General features: G+C 50.3%; 1 protein-coding gene across 1 annotated transcript; it reads right to left on the reverse strand.

Moving 5' to 3' along the window:
* Window positions 1-201: 201 nt before the first annotated feature.
* LOC125539987 (zinc transporter 8) lies at window positions 202-3,331 on the reverse strand. The gene is made up of 3 exons (XM_048703543.2): window positions 2,406-3,331; window positions 2,170-2,319; window positions 202-769 (listed from the first exon to the last, which is right to left on the reverse strand). The coding sequence occupies exons 1-3, from the start codon at window positions 3,090-3,092 to the stop codon at window positions 464-466; spliced, it is 1,143 nt and encodes a 380-aa protein (XP_048559500.1). The 5' UTR covers window positions 3,093-3,331; the 3' UTR covers window positions 202-463.
* Between the last annotated feature and the right edge of the window lie 14,749 nt (window positions 3,332-18,080).

Here is an 18,080-nt window from a genome sequence, read left to right on the forward strand (position 1 = left end):
CAGTGCATCGATTAAAGGTTAATGACATAAACTACTGCACTAATCTTGAAGCAAATGGATGGACGCACGCATCCGTTCGCCCTGTGGTTATCCTTACGAATTTCTCAACTCTCACCGCCAGGTTAGCTTGCACTTGGTTCTTGGTTCTCGGTCAAAGTCAATAATATACTCATTTTGTTTTGGCGGATATGGTATCATCTAGGAGTATGTGAAGAATTTCTTTCCATCAGTTTTGGTTGAAAGCCTTGTCAAAGCTGGCGACATAATGTCGACATCCCTTGCGATAAACACTCACGCTTTCCGCACCTCCCAAACTTTCGGTCCAAAACAGGTTTTCTTCAGACACGCTACTGGGTTGGCATTACCTAGTTTGGGAAATTATATCGTTTCAAACTCGACGACCCAATAGGTACGTCTGTACATATGTCATGGAGCAAAACTGTTTCAAGTTGTAGGCTCGCGACTAGGCCCATTTGGCGAGCATGGACATGAGGCCTGCACCGACCAGCATGGAGACGTTGATGCCGAGCTGCAGCTTCCCCCTGCTCTGCACCTTGGGGTTCATGAAGTCCTCGGCGAGGAGGTCGACGAGGGCCATGTAGACGAGGATCCCCGCTGCCACGGAGTTGAGGCCGCCCTCCACCACCAGCGCCGTCGGGCTGTTCTCGTTGTACACTCGCGATATGCCATAGCCGACGGCGATGCCCACCGGCGTTGTCAGGCAGAAGAAGAGGATCATGGTCACGATGGACCTGGCCTTGAACTTTGCCTGCATCATCGTTAGAAAAAAAAATCAGGACTAAATTTAGTTGTATGAGGTTATAAAACAGCATGGTGCTACCAGTCATGGTCTTGTGAGGATATTCTTGGTTAAAATGAGTGGGTCAAAAGTAGCAGGAGATTCTCCTGAATTTGTTAAAGCAGGTCACTTCTTAGTTTTCGAACATCTGGTGTCATATGCAGAATGTAGTTACGCAGTTACTGATTCATTTGATTTATTCTCCAGGCCATAAAAAGTGCTCAGCTGCACTTTCTTCGCTCTCATGATCACTAGACATCGTTGCCGAAAAGAAAGATTAGCAGACATATATTCTCTAGATATGTATAAATGGTTCTCTAGAACTTTACACGGAGAAGCATAATAGAATTCTCCCCTTTCCGAAGCAGAAGTCCTAGTGTTTATTTAGATGGGCGTTACCATTTCTGATGGAGACCACACATACAAAGTTCCAGTTAGGCATGTATAGCCATCCTTTAAAATGTTCGTACATGCATGGAAAGACCTCTATTGTTTTATTTTTCTACAAAAATAGGCAAGCAAGTCAAGTAGTGGACTAGTGGCACCTTTGCATAACATGCACCCCACGAGTCACTGGTCAAATATGCTTGGTTTTTATCAAGATATATTGGGTATTTCCAGCAGATATTTCGGTCTGTATAAGGCACATCTAGATACGCCCTAAGTATTGCACATGTAAATGACTCAATCAATATAAGAAGAAAAAAGAAAAATACCTGCTCAAATTTTCACGTAAAATCAATGGTATAGGACTTAGATGTGCAATACTTAATGCACATGCAGATGTGCATTAGCAAACCCGTTCTTTTCTTTATGCATGGATGCTTTTTTTGTAATAACTAGGACAAGGCTTGTGCGTTGCAATGTGATATAAAATCAATGGTATAGGACTTAGATGTGCAATATTTAATGCACATCTAGATGTGCCTTAGCAAACCCGTTCTTTTTCTCTATGCATGGATGCTCTTTTTGTAATAACTAGGACAATGCTCGTGCGTTGCAATGAGATATAAATATTCTAGTATGTTAGATTGTGATTTAACTGCCCATATTTATGCGATTGTGTAAATAAATGTTTATCGAATTCTGCCCGTGATTCACCTTATATTTTGATGAGAAGTATGGTAAATAAATTAAAGTAGAATAGGTTCGGAAGGTTAGTAAATTAGGTGATTGATTATCATACGAAAAAGGTTGGACTGAGAGGGTGCGAAGAAAAGTGAAATATAAAACCTTACGCTCGCTTTAAAAAAGTGATACCTTATATTCTTTCTAAGTATAGAGATAGAGGTAGAGATATAAAGATAAAGATAGAGAGAGTGATAACTTCTGAAAAACTGTGACAAACTTCATAACGTCTATGGGTATACCTGAACTATGCAGCCACCAAGGCCCATTCCCTCGAACATCTGGTGGAAGCTCAAGGCGACCACGAGAGGTTTGATTGTTTCCGGGTCCTGAGACGCGCCGAGGGAGATGCCGATGATCACCGAGTGCACCACAATGCCCAACTCAAGTACCTACAATAATACAACCTCGTCATCGTCGTGTCACAAAAAAACTGCACACACGACAGTACAAGCATTACGCGATGACTCGTACCAACCTGAGAGATTACGCGATGCCGGATCGTGTCCTTTTCGTCCTCGGCGCCGCCGACGGCCGCAACGAGCGCCGCCGACCCGTGGGCGTGGCCGTGGGTCGCGTGCGTGTGGACGTGTACCTCGTGCTCCCCGCCCTCGTGACGGCGCGCTTCCTCGCTGGCGGCGGCAGCGGCCTGTTTCTCCTCGTCCACGACGGCGGCGCTGCTGCTTACCGCCCCGTGGCCGTGCGCTCCGTCCTTGTTCAGGTGGGCGCGCGTGAAGTACCCCGTGGCGACGGTGTCGACGACGAGCGTGCCGATGGCGCCGACCATGGCCCCTAGCCCGGCGAACGGGAAGTCCTTCCACGGCCCATCGGAAGGCAGGCAGTCCGACGTGAGGTTCTCGAAGGCGTCCGGGAGGATGTGGATGAACCCCGTCGCGAGGATGACCCCCGCCGCGAACGCCTTGACCAGGAAGAAGACGTCGCCCTCGGGCCGGAGCGCGGGCACCCGCCGCCCCAGCACGGGCAGGGAGCAGCCCAGCGCCCCGCAGACCAGGATGGAGAAGAAGGCCGCGATTTTGAGAGGGTTCGCCCGCGCGCGGTCCTGCGCCGCCGACTCCGGCGACCCGCAGTCGTCATCGCCCCGCACAGCGGCGACCAAGAGCAGCGCCACGACGGCGGCGAGGAGGACGCCGGCGCTCGGCTTCATGTCTAGACTATCGTGATGCACTTGAGAGCGCGACAACGCGGGGGAGATCAGGAACTGGGAGAGCGCGCTTCTTGGCAGCTTAGCGACGCTGGCTGCCGGGTTTATATATAGATGGATGGAGGAAACAGCTCTGCTGCAGACATCATGTCGCGGTTAATTAGGGTTTATAGGGTCAATTACCTGCGGAATTAGGCGATCCCTTCAGTTGAAAACGACTATCTCTCACAAGGTGACGACATGCATGAGAAAACACGGTGTAGCACAGGTTGTCAGCGTTGTAAGCGCGCTCGGTATAACCGACGGGTGATGTGTTAATTAGCGAATCAGATTGTCTTCCTGATTTATTTCGGTGTTTAGGGGGAAATTACTCACAATGACGACACTTTATCGTCCAATGAGGAGGCAAGTTTGCTGGCACGCAACAACGTACTGCCTGCTGGCCTCGTAATTCTCCTATGGAGATAGCTAGCATAGTTGAAACTGAATGTAATCACCATGATTGATTAATGAAAGTTTCTTTTCCACAAAAAGAAATTGCTGGCACGCAAGCGCGGTATGTAGTTGTCCATCGTACGTGCGCGAGGGAAGACTCTCAAAAAGGTGTTCATGATCTAAAAAACGGTTTTGCTACGGCATATATAGATTTGCTCTAAGTATTGCACATCTAATTTCTATGTCATTGATTTTAGTCGGAGGTCCCTGTGGCTATTTTTTCGTTCTTTTCCTTTCCTTTTTTATACTTGATTGAGTCATTTATATGTGTAATAATTAGGCCACATCTAGATGTGCCCTAGGCATACCGTTTAAAAACATATACTCCCTCCGTCTCAAAATAAGTGTCTCAACTTTATACTAACTCTAGTACAAATTTGTACTAAGGTCAAGACACTTATTTGAGACGGGGGGAGTATAAATTTTTAAAAATATCCATAAAGTTCAAAATTGTTTGCAAATTGGAAAAAATATACATGAATTTTAAAATATGCTCATGAATTTTGAAATCATTCAAAATTTAAAATTGTTCCTGAATTTAAATATATTTGTGTATTTCAAATTGTTTATGATTTTTGCACATGTTCATGAATTTTAAAAAAGTGTTCATGTTTTTTTTTGAAATATTCATTAATTGAAAATGAAAAAAGGAAAACATTTATATAAAATATATAAAAACAATATAAATAAAGGAAAGAAAAAACGGAAACCCGATACAAAAATAGAAAAGGGAGGAAAAACGAAAATCTGACACGGGGCCTTCTTAAACCTTCCCAAAACCGGGTGGAAGGTCCTGAGAAATAATGCGCTTAAATGGGGCGGCCCATTACCATAACAACACTCGCGAGGGTGCACATTGTATAATGAAGTTATATCACACTTAACTTAAGTTGTCCTCGCATAAGTTTTCCACGTAAGGATTGCCGACGTTGGTTCCCCTTGTTTTTGGGTGCCTTCCGTAACGGCGATGTGAGGGCAACTCAGGTTGGGTTTGTGCGTGTGGTGTGTGTCGCCTTACCTCTTACTAGGGTTTGGCCTAGGTTTTCAGTTGACGTTGGCGAGAAGATGGCTTCATCAATGATGTGGAGTAATATTATCCCCGTTATCGTCGTTTCAACAATGCTTATTCACATCAGTGAAGGTTGCCTGGAGCTCCGACCAAAGCCAAGTCAGGCCCTTTTTTCTATGTTATGTTTGGTGAGTTTGGGCTGCATTGCTCAGTGGAGTGGATGGTGCCAATTCATACCTTAGTACTTCTGACTACTCCTTCGTTCGACGATGTGTGACCAGGTTTGAGCTCCTCAACAAGCTAATGCGGTCGGGTCTCTTCAATTCTTGCTAGTTGGATCTGGGATGGTTCTTCAGGCCACATCGTGTCTTTTTCTTCGCGACGACGATCTGATCCTCGGTTCGTTGTTGCCAGCCTCTTCTGGTTCCGACCGACGACTTCCTGGTCAATGTGTCATCAACATTACAATGGCCCGAGGGGTTCCGAAAATGCTGGAAGTGGCATCGTTGCTCATTGCGTGTCGTCGCGGGTGCATGACTGCTTTTGTAAAGAGGCTTTAGAAGAATTAGGCAATTTAAATATATGATGGTAGCCTTCTACTAAAAATAATAATATTTTAAAAAAATGTTGTTGCAAGTGTTATTTATTTTCTGGTGCCTTCGCTCTGACTAGTAGTTTAGGTTAGGTTTTTTTCAGCCAGCATAGGTGTGATGTTCCTGCGGATGGCGGTTTTTCTTATTCAAGTTTGTCTTTCGCACTCTGATCCTCCTCAAGTTTGTTCGTCTGGAGTAGTCGACGAAGCTCCCAATGATGCATTGAGATTATAGTTTCTCACCATGCGTGCATGATGCCGAGATTTGATGTCAGGTGTTTCAAATCTTGAAATTCAAGGGTTCAATAGTGACAACTGCACCCCCAATGCACTTTTTCTTAGGGGCACATGCACGAAGAGCTTTCACCAACAAGTTTAAGCCGGCTGCGGTAGGGAATCGGCGACAGCAGTGCGTCCGCGACTCGTTCTGACGGTGGTAGTAGTTGTCCCGTGGTCCAGAATCTCAATATAATTTTCATTATGGTTGTGGTGATTTGTACTTCCAATGAATTTTTTACACTAATATAATATAGATCTAAACCCTTTTCATAAAGAAAGACTACAAAGTAGCTACATGTGTTTTTTTGGAAAATAAACAGATAAACGTTGCGGGTCATTGTTTTCCTGCACTTAAATGCACACAAACCGGGCTCAAAAGGAAAAAGGGAAGGAAAAAATGTCCCAGCCGGCCTCTGGTCGAATGTCGATAGGGTGTCGACACTGTGTGCGCGCTGCGGAAGAGGAAACAGCAAACGGCAAGCCCGTGTAAACCGAGTGGAAGCGCTTCCTTTCGGGTCCTAAACGGCGGCCGACCGCTCCGGTTGCCATCACCCTTCGGGTTCTTGTTCCAAAGTAGGCCGAGGCGATAGTATTGGTTGGGGAGGATAGCAAGCTACTCGATCGCTGCATTGTGCTCTAGCTGTAGATGTACTGATATTGTACACCTGCATTGCTGAATGGCCAACTTCATTTAATTTGGTCAGGACAGCACACCACACCGGCTCGATTGCTCCGAACACAAAGCAACTAGTCCAGCTAAGTTCAGGCTACTGCTGTTCGTTCACACATGAACAATGAACCAGTAATAACTAATATAACGATATTAAGCTTGACATTCACACTTGCTGTAGTTTCACCTTTACAAGAACCTCTCCACCTTGGTAATTGGTATGTGGCGCTCATCTCCTCCGTGCGGTCAACGGAGTACATAGGTCAACGTACGTCTCCGGCCTGCTAGTCACCGGAGTCTTCACACTTCACTTTGCAGAACGACATGCATGCATGGCATTCTGCCTCGCGGGACATCGCGAGTGCGATCGATTGCATGCAAGTGGTGTGCCGAATGCAATGTGAGCCGTTGCAATTTGGTCGCCCATTTTTGTCCGCAGATTGTATAAAGAAAGGTCATTCACTCTGTGCCTGTCTATGGAAAAGATGGCTGCCGTCGAAGTACAACCGTCCTAGATTCGAACGTCTTGTTGGCCTCTCCTTTAGCGATCTCTTTTGCACTCACCAGCTTCTCTTGTGATCTTTTCCTTTTCGAATGAAAATACTGTATATATTTTGCGATCTTTGGGTCAGCGCACATGGGTAGTGGATTTTGCTACGCAGCTAAGATCATCTCCAACGGGCTAATTTTGGCGTCGCTTCGGCTTCAGGATGCGCATGCTTGCGCATCGTGGATCGTGTGTGAGCCTATGATGATGATTACTGCTCAAGAGGGATGTCACTGACCTGTCTGGTTTCTCTTCTTGCATAATGCATAACTGTTGTGAGGATGCTTGCATGTGGTGTGGCCGCAGACCAGTGGAATGTGCACCTTTGAATGGGTGAGAAAACATTTCTAGAAGCAATGTTGAGATTTGCTACTGCAATGGTGAACGTGTTTAAAGAGGAGTGCTTGAGCGAACCAAATCTCCGGATGAGTGATTTTGGCACTAGAAGTAATGTTAACATTTCTAGAAGTAATTTTTAGGTATGCTTGGATTCGGAGCTACAAGATTAATAAAGTCACAACAGAGATTGTACCTCCGCAAATCCAGACTCTTGATAGGTATATCTGTAGTTCTTCTCTACAAGATTAATGTTACCAGCCTCCTGATCGACCATCTTGTCTGCTATGCGGCCATTTCTTAATCGTTAGGCCTTTAGCTCTTGCTAATGGTCCAAGAGGAATGAAATGCCACATTCTCTTTCGAACATAAAGGGACACATTCTGTTGCCCCTTCGTTCCTTGAGGACCGCGTACCCAGCTGCCAACCTCAGGCTACCGTTCAAACCAAATCGTCGATAAATGCCATATGCTCAGAATTCCACGTGCAGGGGGTCCCTTCCTGTGTACGTAGTCCCCAAACGCATCACTTCCCCTACACGATGCGGGTGGCCCTTTAGTCCCGAAGGCATTGCAATGTAAGCGCATCTCCAGCCGCACCTCCAGGAAAGCCTCTCCAGATGATTTTTTCACGCCGGCGTAAAAAAAACGGCCCAGTCGCGTCCCTAGGAGCCCGATTTTTACCGGTCTGGACCAAAAACAGCGCGGGCGGACCCAGGCCGAATCCGGCGCGTTGGGGGGTGACTGGGGGCGCCGGGGCGAACTGTTTTAGCGCGAAACAGCCGCGGGGCCGCCGCGGGTCCGCCGCGTCAGCGACACGGCGCCTCGTCTTCCCCCAACGGCCTCGGTTCCCGCGGGGAATCAATGCCAAGGCTGCCGCCGGTCAGCCTTGTCATTGATTCCTCACGGGCGGCGCGTCACGGGACGGCACGCCGACGCCTCCCCTCCCTCGCACGCGTACACACGGGTGCGGCGCGGCTATATAGCCGGTGGCCTGCACTCGCCTGTGCCCACACCAGCCCCGCCCCTCGCTGCCGCCCAGCTCCTCCCTCTCCCGAGCGCCGCCGCCCAGCCCCTCCCCCTATCTCTCTACCTCTCCCGAGCCCGTCGCCATGGCGGAACGCTACCCCGGAGACGAGGCGGCGGCCAACAGCTTCGGTCGCCGTTCGCTCCGCGAACAGGAGTCCTGGCTCCTGTTCCAAGCGAACATCCCGGCACCGCCGGACATGCGCGCCGGGCCGACGGGGTGGAGGCTCAGCGCCGGGGGAGTGCCCATTCCCCCGTTGCCCGACGCCGTGGCGAAGCCGAAGTACTTGCCGAGGAAGTCGAGGTCGTGCGCGCCTCCCTCACCGACGCCCAACTCTCCCTCCCCCAGTACGCCGCCGACAACCACGCGGCTTGGGCGGCGTATTTCGAGCGCCGCCAGCAGCAGCGCTTGGCGTCCATCAACGGTGCGCCGGTGGTTGGGGGCCAGCAGAACAGCGAGGGGCGCCACCTGTGGTGGGGCGTCCCCGGCCGCACACTTGAGGGCGTGCTAACGTACCTCGAGGGCGGCAACGACCCGCCGTTGGCGTACCCGGCGAGGGCGGCTGCCCCGGCGCAGCACCGACGCGCCGGGCCATGGGCGCCAAGGAGGTTCGGGCCCTCCTCCTCTTCTTCCTCCTCCCGATCTTCATCGCACTCCTCCGGCACTCCGGCCCTGCTCGGCGTCAAGGCCGAGCCCGCGGCGGAGACGCATCTCGGTCGGCGCACTCGCAGCGCCGGCATCGTCATCAACGAGGGCGGCCGGCGCGCCTACTCGTCGGCTCCTCCTCCGCGCTTCGTCAAGCCAAAGACAGAGCCGGGGCTCGCACCGGTGAAGAAGGAGCCGGCCGCGCCGGTGACGACGGAGCTCGACAACGACGACGCGGCCCTGGAATGGGCGCGCAGGGACTCCATAGCGATGTAGAAGGAGCGCCTGGAGAAGGCGAAGGAGCGCCAGCGCGCCGCCCTGCTTCGCTTCGTGGAGCGTCGACGCGGCCGCGACGAAGGCGGAGTCGTCGTCATCTGCGACAGCGACGACGACGACGACGATGCGCCGCCACCAGTCCGTCATGGCGACGCCGGGCAAGGGTCCAGCAGGGGCGCCCGCGTCAAGGAGGAGAAGGCCGCCGACGACGATGGCGGCGACTTCAGCCACTTTTTCCTTTAGATTAGTTTATGTATATGTGCTATGTAATGAAAATCCACGAACTTCGCCGAAATGTGCCGAAATTTATCGTGTTTGGCCGAATTTTATCGTGTTTAAGCCGAATTTCGCCGAACTTCTTTTATTTTAAAACGTGCCTGGGGGCGGCCCTGGGACCGGCGGCTGGGAACCAACTCGCCCCCACGTTCAATTTTTGCGCCGGCTCATCCCCAGGCGGCGATTTTAGGCACCCTCTGGGGGGCCAACAGCTGGAGATGCCCTAAGGTCGATAAAAGGCCCTGAACGCCAGCACAGACTCTGGCTTGCATGACACAAGTATACGCAGCAAGGGGCCCTTTTTACTCAAGCTAGCCCCACTCCAGGAGGTCATTACCACCGTGTTATAGGGGCACGTTCTCAACTTGCTTGAATAAAGCTACATTTGAGCAGTGAAATTCAAAGTTTGCAACGATCTACTAACATACAAGATATATCGCACGGTGACAATGCCACACAGGACAGCTACTGGCAAGGAACCCAAAACAAGTCTCAGCTGGCACATAGGAAATGGTGATTATATCAGGCAATTACATTCTCAGTCTGCTTCTCAACTTTATTAATCATTAGTCATGAGTAGCATCAAACCTCCCAATAAAAATACAAGACATCAATCATCACCAAACAATCCCAGCCATCTCATCCTTTCTCCGCCGCCATCTCATCTGACCCTACCCTCCTCCCGTACGGCGCCGCCGCGCCACACCGCGTTGGAAATATGCCCTAAAGACAATAATAAATTAGTTATTATTATTATATTTCATTGTTCATGATAACTGTTTATTATCCATGCTAGAATTGTATTGATAGGAAACTCAGATACATGTGTGGATACATAGACAACACCATGTCCCTAGTAAGCCTCTAGTTGACTAGCTCGTTGATCAATAGATGGTTACGGTTTCCTGACCATGGGCATTGGATGTCGTTGATAAAGGGATCACATCATTAGGAGAATGATGTGATGGACAAGACCCAATCCTAAGCCTAGCACAAAGATCGTGTAGTTCGTATGCTAAAGCTTTTCTAATGTCAAGTATCATTTCCTTAGACCATGAGATTGTGCAACTCCCGGACACCGTAGGAGTGCTTTGGGTGTGCCAAACGTCACAACGTAACTGGGTGGCTATAAAGGTACACTACAGGTATCTCTGAAAGTGTCTGTTGGGTTGGCACGAATCGAGACTGGGATTTGTCACTCCGTGTAAACGGAGAGGTATCTCTGGGCCCACTCGGTAGGGCATCATCATAATGTGCACAATGTGACCAAGGAGTTGATCCGGGATGATGTGTTACGGAACGAGTAAAGAGACTTGCCGGTAACGAGATTGAACAAGGTATCGGGATACCGACGATCGAATCTCGGGCAAGTATCATACCGATGGACAAAGGGAATTGTATACGGGATTGATTGAATCCTTGACATCGTGGTTCATCTGATGAGATCATCGTGGAACATGTGGGAGCCAACATGGGTATCCAGATCCCACTGTTGGTTATTGACCGGAGAGTTGTCTCGGCCATGTCTGCATGACTCCCGAACCCGTAGGGTCTACACACTTAAGGTTCGATGACGCTAGGGTTATAGGGAATAGATATACGTGGTTACCGAATGTTGTTCGGAGTCCCGGATGAGATCCCGGACATCATGAGGAGTTCCGGAATGGTCCAGAGGTGAAGAATTATATATGGGAAGTCCTGTTTTGGTCGCCGGAAAAGTTTCGGATTTTATCGGTAATGTACCGGGACCACCGGGAGGGTCCCGGTGGTCCACCAAGTGGGGCCACAAGCCCCGGAGGGCTGCATGGGCCAAGTGTGGGAGGGGACCAGCCCCAGGTGGGCTGGTGCGCCCCCCCCCCCCACAAGGGCCCAAGGTGCCTAGGGTTTCGGGAGGGGGCGCCTCCATCTAGATTGGGGGGCAAGTTTCCCCCTCCCCCCCTTGGCCGCCACCCTAGATGGGTTTGGGGCTGCCGCACCCCTTGGGGAGGAAACCCTAAAGGGGGCGCACCCCCTCCCCCTCTCCTATATATATTTGAGGACTTTGGGGCTGCCAACACATGAGTTTTCACCTCTCCATGGCGCAGCCCTGCCTCTCTCCCTCCTCCTCTCCCGCGGTGCTTGGCGAAGCCCTGCAGGATTGCCACGCTCCTCCACCACCACCACGCCGTCGTGCTGCTGCTGGACGGAGTCTTCCCCAACCTCTCCCTCTCCCCTTGCTGGATCAAGGCATGGGAGACGTCACCGGGCTGCACGTGTGTTGAACGCGGAGGTGCCGTCCGTTCGGCACTAAGATCTCCGTTGATTTGAATCACGACGAGTACGACTCCATCAACCCCGTTCACTTGAACGCTTCCGCTTAGCGATCTACAAGGGTATGTAGATGCACTCTCCTTCCCCTCGTTGCTAGATTACTCCATAGATTGATCTTGGTGATGCGTAGAAATTTTTTGAATTTCTGCTACGATCCACAACACACCGGGGCGTCCCCGCCACCACTCTTCTCTCCGCCGCCGCCGGCGACGCCGCCAGGGAAAAGCCCGAGCGGCTCGGCGGCAAAGGCCTTCTTCTCGCGCGTCAGCTGCTCAAGATCGATGCGGCGGTGCCGACCTTGATCTCCTCGGAGGTGATGGCGGGAACGATGGCTAAAGTGTGGCGGCAGGTCCGTGGCCGCAGCGGCAGGTGGCGGCGTCGGCCATTTTGCAGCCGCTCAACCTCCGGTTCGGCTTCGGATCGTTGTGGCACTCCTGGTCTTGATCTGCATCACGTGGGCACCCAGGGCGGCGACCCTGGGCTTGGCGGTGGTGGTCGTCTCCTCTGTCGGAGGTGGTCGTCCTGAGGCTGGGTGGTCGGATCTCGAGATCCGTCATCTAGTCTCGGCTGCGAGTCGGGGGGACATAGTTGCCGGTGAAAACCGAGCCGACGGCGGGTGACAGCGACGTTCTATGTCGTTTCCTTGATGAAGGATTCATCGTGTAACTACTGTCAACCCACTCATGTTGCTCTGGAGGAAACCCTAGGATCTGGTCTTCCAGATCGGATAATGGCGGCACTGTGGTGCCGTTTCTCTCTTGGGAGCATCATTTTATGGAGAAGGGCTGGAAGACAGCGGCCGGAGATGGAGCGGCTTCATCTTGCACGGAACTTCGATGGAGATGTCAAGTCATGCCTGGCCGACAGGTACTATGTTGTGTCATATCTGTTCGGCAGGTGCTACGCACGACAGATTTTCCAGAGACTTCAAGCTGCGTCGGCTGGTGGTACTTGGCGGCATGGTGATGCGGTGTACCGACGGTGACCGCGATGTGCTTAGCAGTTTGCGCGCAGGGAGGTGGTGCCGTTGGGCGTCGTGGTGGCGTCGACGGATGGCCAGACTGGCAAGAATGATGTGGATCTCTTTCTTGAAGATGGGTCAGCAGTTCGATGATGATGGCGCCTTCTAAAACGTGTGCATGTGATGTACGTTTTAGGTTTGCTGCACCGGTTGTAGGTTCCGATACATTATACTGATGGATCGACGACAACACCGATTTTAGATGTGGGGAGTGAGAGCATTGCACATTATCGAATTTGTACGTGTGAGTGGTAGTTTCTGGTGGCTTGATGTATGTTTTTGTCAAACCGAAGGTTTTATCCTCCTTTTTCAAAACAAAACAAAAACAATCCCACCTAATGTCTTTCATAATTTACCTGCTACATCTGGATGTGTACGAGTCAGCTTAAGCCTTTCTCAAAAGGAACCTTTGCCCGTGCCTGGATGCTTGTCATCCTGACCTCCAAGTCTCACTGTCACTGGCAACATTCTCCAGTGACATACTCGCCAAGGGGATGGAATTAGGGGAGTCCAAATTACCATCATTTTTAGCATATAGTAAACCTAGAGAACGAAATAAACATTGAAGTGGTGAACATACATATCCAAATTAGCGAGAAACAATCAAAAATAGATTCAAAGCAGAACATGTCAATTGTATATAACAATTACAGTAGGCAAAGAGCACTTCAGCAAAATCTCTATACGTCTGCCAGACTTGTAACACTGATGGAGGTATCCAAACTTCAGACTGGAACTAACACGAACAAAAGCAGGAAATAAAGTAACACTCTGATGAAGTGGTCTAGCCATATGAACTCGTCAAACAGAGAGAGAAATAAGACCAGCATATTTAACCAGGTATTACACAGAGTGAATACTCTGTTGACTTGACGCCTTGTGTTTTCTTCCCTCTTTTAGTTTTTCCATTTACCGAATTATTCATTAAATCGTTTACTCCTTCTGGCATTATCTGAATATCAACTATGCATTTACGCTAATGCCCATTATTAAGCTAACACAAATTAATCAGTACTCCCAAGTTAATGCTTATTCTGTAACTTATCCACACAGTTCTAGATTTGTAGTCTTCTGAACTTGTTGAAGAACAAAACTCTGAAATTAGAACAACGTTTAACTAAGGTATCATAAAGCAAAGTGGTGATAATGGTTAGGCACTCGTATGTTCAGAACGGTTTGAGCAGGAGATAGTTCAGCGCACCGCTGTCTCATGTGAAATTGCATCAAGCTTGCCTAGAGACCATAAAAACTTGACGACTGTAAATGATCCATAAACAAATCCATGAAAGTAGTGGTAGGATTGTATGATAAGGCAGAGACATTTTAAAATATATTTTCTCTGCATGCATACATATTGGCCTGAATGTGGATGGTCCATGTCGATAGTGTTGATTGTTGATGGTCCTGAAGAAACCCAATGCAGTAGCAGACTTGTCATGCAAAATTCAGACAGAGGCAGCTCCTCAGGTACACTCACGCATGCACAAGATAGATCTGAATATAACATATACAGTACGTGTGATTTATGGGATTTGTCTGTTTGAGTGATTGATTACACCATAATTAGCGAAGAGACCTCTGACCCCGTAGGCGCGCGAAGACATCGGCACAGTCTCCTGCTGGTAACCTGAATATCTCCCAATGCGAGAGGGAGAGAGAGTCGTGGAGGTGGACTCTGGACATCTTCAATAGCAAACACACATACTCCCTTCGTCCCATGATGTAAAACGTTTTTGCAAGCTAAGGAGGGAGTATTTTATTGGGAAACACTTGGGCTCAACTGATTGATCGTTGGCGCGTGTCAGCTGCCCCAAGGCCATCCAATCAACGCTTGATCGTGCGGTGCACAACACCCTCCCCGTCACACACATGTTTTGCAACATTAGGCATGTTCCAAATAGCGCACATAAGGTGTGTTGTGAACCGAGAAGCCCAGTGTCTTTTCCCCCAAATTGTTTTCCCCTTTGTCCAGCTGAGCGTCTTTCCTCCAAAATGATTTTCCCTTGGCCGATGGCTTCGAAGGCAGGGGCTCTACAGGACCGTGGGGCGGCCGAAGCTGCTCAGGGCAGGGGACTTGTGGTCAAGGGGGAGGCCGGACCGGGCGAGGAATGGGACAACATCCGAGGCTGATCCCAAGCGACGGCCATGGCGATGGAGGTCGGATGGAGCTCGACACTACTGGTGGGCAGGCGTGCAAGAACGGTCGATGGCGACCGGTGTGTCCTGTAGTGATGTGGCTGCGAGGACGACCACCAAGATTGGGCGGCCATGGTGAACAAGTGAGGAGTGAGAGGAAGAAGCCGGAGGTGTGTAGGGAAATGTTGGTGTGGCCCGTCAAGGCGAGGCAAACGGTTGTGGGTGGCGCGAGGTCATGGAGATGCTCGGTTGTGCTCGTGGTTAGGCGCGGGCCCACGTGGAGAGAAAAAGCGTATATAGATCATAATATGGGTCATGTTGTAATTGCAACGCGACTCTTGTTGCAATAACGATGGACACCCCCATGAGTTAAAGATGTTTTCTCTTGCAACAAGACTCTTATTGCGGGAGCCGCAGATGTTTTTCTTTTGCAACAGGGCTCTTGTTGCAGGATGTTTCTACAACAAGAATCTTGTTGCAACCAGCGTGTGTGTATCACGCCTTAGATACCCAAAAACTGAAAATGTGGGTATTTGCTCCCGAAACAAGCTTCAGCAGTATACTCAAAACCAAGCAAGTTTCTTAATTTTTTCACTCCCAAAGACCCCAAAAAAGGTATCCCCCACTACCCATTCTACCCTGGAAGGGACAACTGGCCCTGCTCGAGCCGCCACCCCTCCCATCAATGTCCCCACCATATTTCGGTGCCCAGACTCCGCTGTAGGGCCTCTGGTGACCCTTCCCCTGCCCCCGCCTCCCTCCCGACGCTCTTTCGGCGAGCGTTGACCTACCGCAAACCTATTGCCTACAATTTCCCCGCCACCACGCCTCGATTTCTTCTGAGGCAACGGCGCCCCCGTCGAGTCAAGAGGTGCTTTGCCTCCGTGTCGCTCCGGTCATGGTTGAGTTGGAGACACGAGGCATACGCGAGGCCGTGATTTGTCGCAACCACTATGAGTTCACGGTGGTTGGCAAGCCTTGCATCGCCCTTGCCCTTCCTCACCGTGTCGCCTCCCTCTCATCGTTGTTGCCCTCTCTCAGTAGAAAGTGAGCTCATCACGCTCAACATGTTCGACGAAATTCTGACAAAAGAGTCATGAGATTCCGGATTAATGAGCTAAGTATGTACTATTTGTGTTTGATTTTGTATTGCAGATTGATGAACTATGTAATAATTAGGTACTATTTGTGTTTAACTCGTGTTAGATTTATGTTTCTGATATTGTTTAGACTATTGCATATGCACAAATATGGGTATCTAGTTTTGGGTATGCTACAAAATCAGAAGAGAAAAATTTGTTGTCCAAATCTCTCTATCCTCAGCCAATAATTTGTTTAGGGAGTCAAAATAAGGGTATGTTCACCCGCAAAAAAGGGTATGTTGGTGGGAGATGCTCTCCGACCGCCAATCCCACGCACCCTTTTGGCCGGGTTCATCATTTCCCTTAAGGAAGAGGTTGACATAGAGACACGGGGGAGCGACCATTGATGGGAGGGAAAGCTGGATGGATTCTCAAGTCATTGTCGCTCACAACACTCGGAGGCCACCACATGGCCCTCGAACTGCTGGCCCAGTGCCATACACAACTGTTGCCCAATCACCAGTGCCGTTGGATCCTATGGTCTACACGGTGATGGTGCGTTAGACTAGCCACAATGGGTAGTAACTTAGAGTAGTAACATGTCAATGTTATTAGTCTATGTTACTACCTCTATAGTGGGGAGTAACATATATGTGGTAACATGCAACACTTCATTTATTAAGCCATAGACTCATTTTGCATTGATATGTGTGATGTTACTCATACTACTAGTAACTAGCTATGTTACTACTTTGCTCTCTTTCTTCATTTATTGCTCGCCACATCATCCATTCTATCTAAATATGCGTGATGTTACTACCTATGTTACTCCCATTGTGGGTAGTCTTACACCGGAGGTGGCCTGCCTACCAGGAAGCCCAACAGTGGGCCGGCCTCAGGGTCTAGCTACGGTCTAGGCCCCTCTCCTAGCCAGGGGGCTTCCTAGAAGCGAGGCCTCCCAAGTCAGGAGGCATCCCAGAAGTCCGCCCTCAATATGGCGCCAACCACTTGTATTCCGAGAGAGATGTATTACCAGAGTAATTTGGGCAAAGCCGACTTGGGCCTGTGTAACCGTACCCCTCATTCACCTATATACACTACTAGGAAAAAGCCTAGTAGTAGCGCGGGTGCCTGCGCTGCTACTACGGCGATACAACTAACTAGTAGTAGTAGCGTGGCGCATCCCGCGCTACTACTACGTGTGATAGTAGTAGCGCGGGTTCGACACGCGCTACTACTAACTATCTGTAGCGCGTGTCTGTGACCCGCGCTACTACTATTAATTTAAAAACCAAAAAAAAATCTCGACCCCGTGCATGCTGTCAATCATGCAAGGAGATCTCGGCCATGACGCGCGCCTCGTGGAAGCCGTCGAGGGCGGCCGCGGAGGCCAGCCCGTCGTGGCCCGGAAGCTGGAGGACCTGGATCTTGGCATCGTGTGTGGGGAGCAGCACCTCGCGGCGGTCGTCGCCGTTGAGGTCGGCGGCGGGAGGCGGTCCACATCGTGCTTGATCGGGAACCCGTCGTCCGACAGGTGGTACGACGCCTCCCGGAACGAGAAGTCGCCCTCGTGCTGCCGGAGGAGGAGGGGGTGGGTCAGCTAGGGTTCCAGATCGAATCGGAGAGGGGGGAGGAGGAGGAGGGCTGACCTGGAGCGAGAAGAAGATGGTGAAGGCAGCGAGGAGGAGGATGCCGAGGTCGCGCTTCCGCATCTTGGCGGCGGCAAGGAGCTCAGGCGACCGCCCACCGGAGGGATCTCGGAGAGGGAGGGGGAAGAAAGCAGAGTGTACCAGCGGCGGCAACCGCTGGAGTACGAGGGAGAGAGGAGGAAAGTGAGAGAGGGGGAAAGTGAGGGGGGAGGAGGGATTCGGCCGAGGATATGGGGATTTCACCTGCCTCGCACTTAGTAGTAGCAAGGGGTATAAAACCGTGCTACTACTATCAACTTAGTAGTAGCGCGGGTTTCTACCCCTCGCGACTACTATGGCATGTCCCGGGAGGGCACGGTAGAGACCGCTTAGTAGTAGTGCGGGTTAAAAATCCATGCTACTAGTATCAACTTAGTAGTAGCAAGGGGTAAAAAAAACCCGCGCTATTAGTAAGTAGCAGTAGCGACGGTTATAAGAGGAGGTAGGGGCCACCCAAGTCAGCATCCAACATATGTTTCCCTCATATGAGGCACATCAATACAGTGACATGTAGGATATAGGGTATTACCTTACCACGAGGGCCAGAAGCTGGGTAAATTCTTGTCCCCCTTTGTATCTATTCAGATTCTCTATGCGCGCTCC

Source organism: Triticum urartu, chromosome 2A (genome assembly GCF_056163025.1).
Source record: "Triticum urartu cultivar PI428250 chromosome 2A, HENAU_Tu73, whole genome shotgun sequence".
Taxonomy (NCBI): domain Eukaryota; kingdom Viridiplantae; phylum Streptophyta; class Magnoliopsida; order Poales; family Poaceae; genus Triticum; species Triticum urartu.

Excerpts from the sequence above, each read along its gene's own strand:
- LOC125539987 (XM_048703543.2), bottom strand. The coding sequence starts at position 3,092 with ATGAAGCCGAGCGCCGGCGTCCTCCTCGCCGCCGTCGTGGCGCTGCTC. Across the intron at positions 2,320-2,405 it reads GGCATCGCGTAATCTCTCAG|GTACTTGAGTTGGGCATTGT; the intron begins GTTGGTACGAGT and ends GTATTATTGTAG. Across the intron at positions 770-2,169 it reads TTGGTGGCTGCATAGTTCAG|GCAAAGTTCAAGGCCAGGTC; the intron begins GTATACCCATAG and ends ACGATGATGCAG.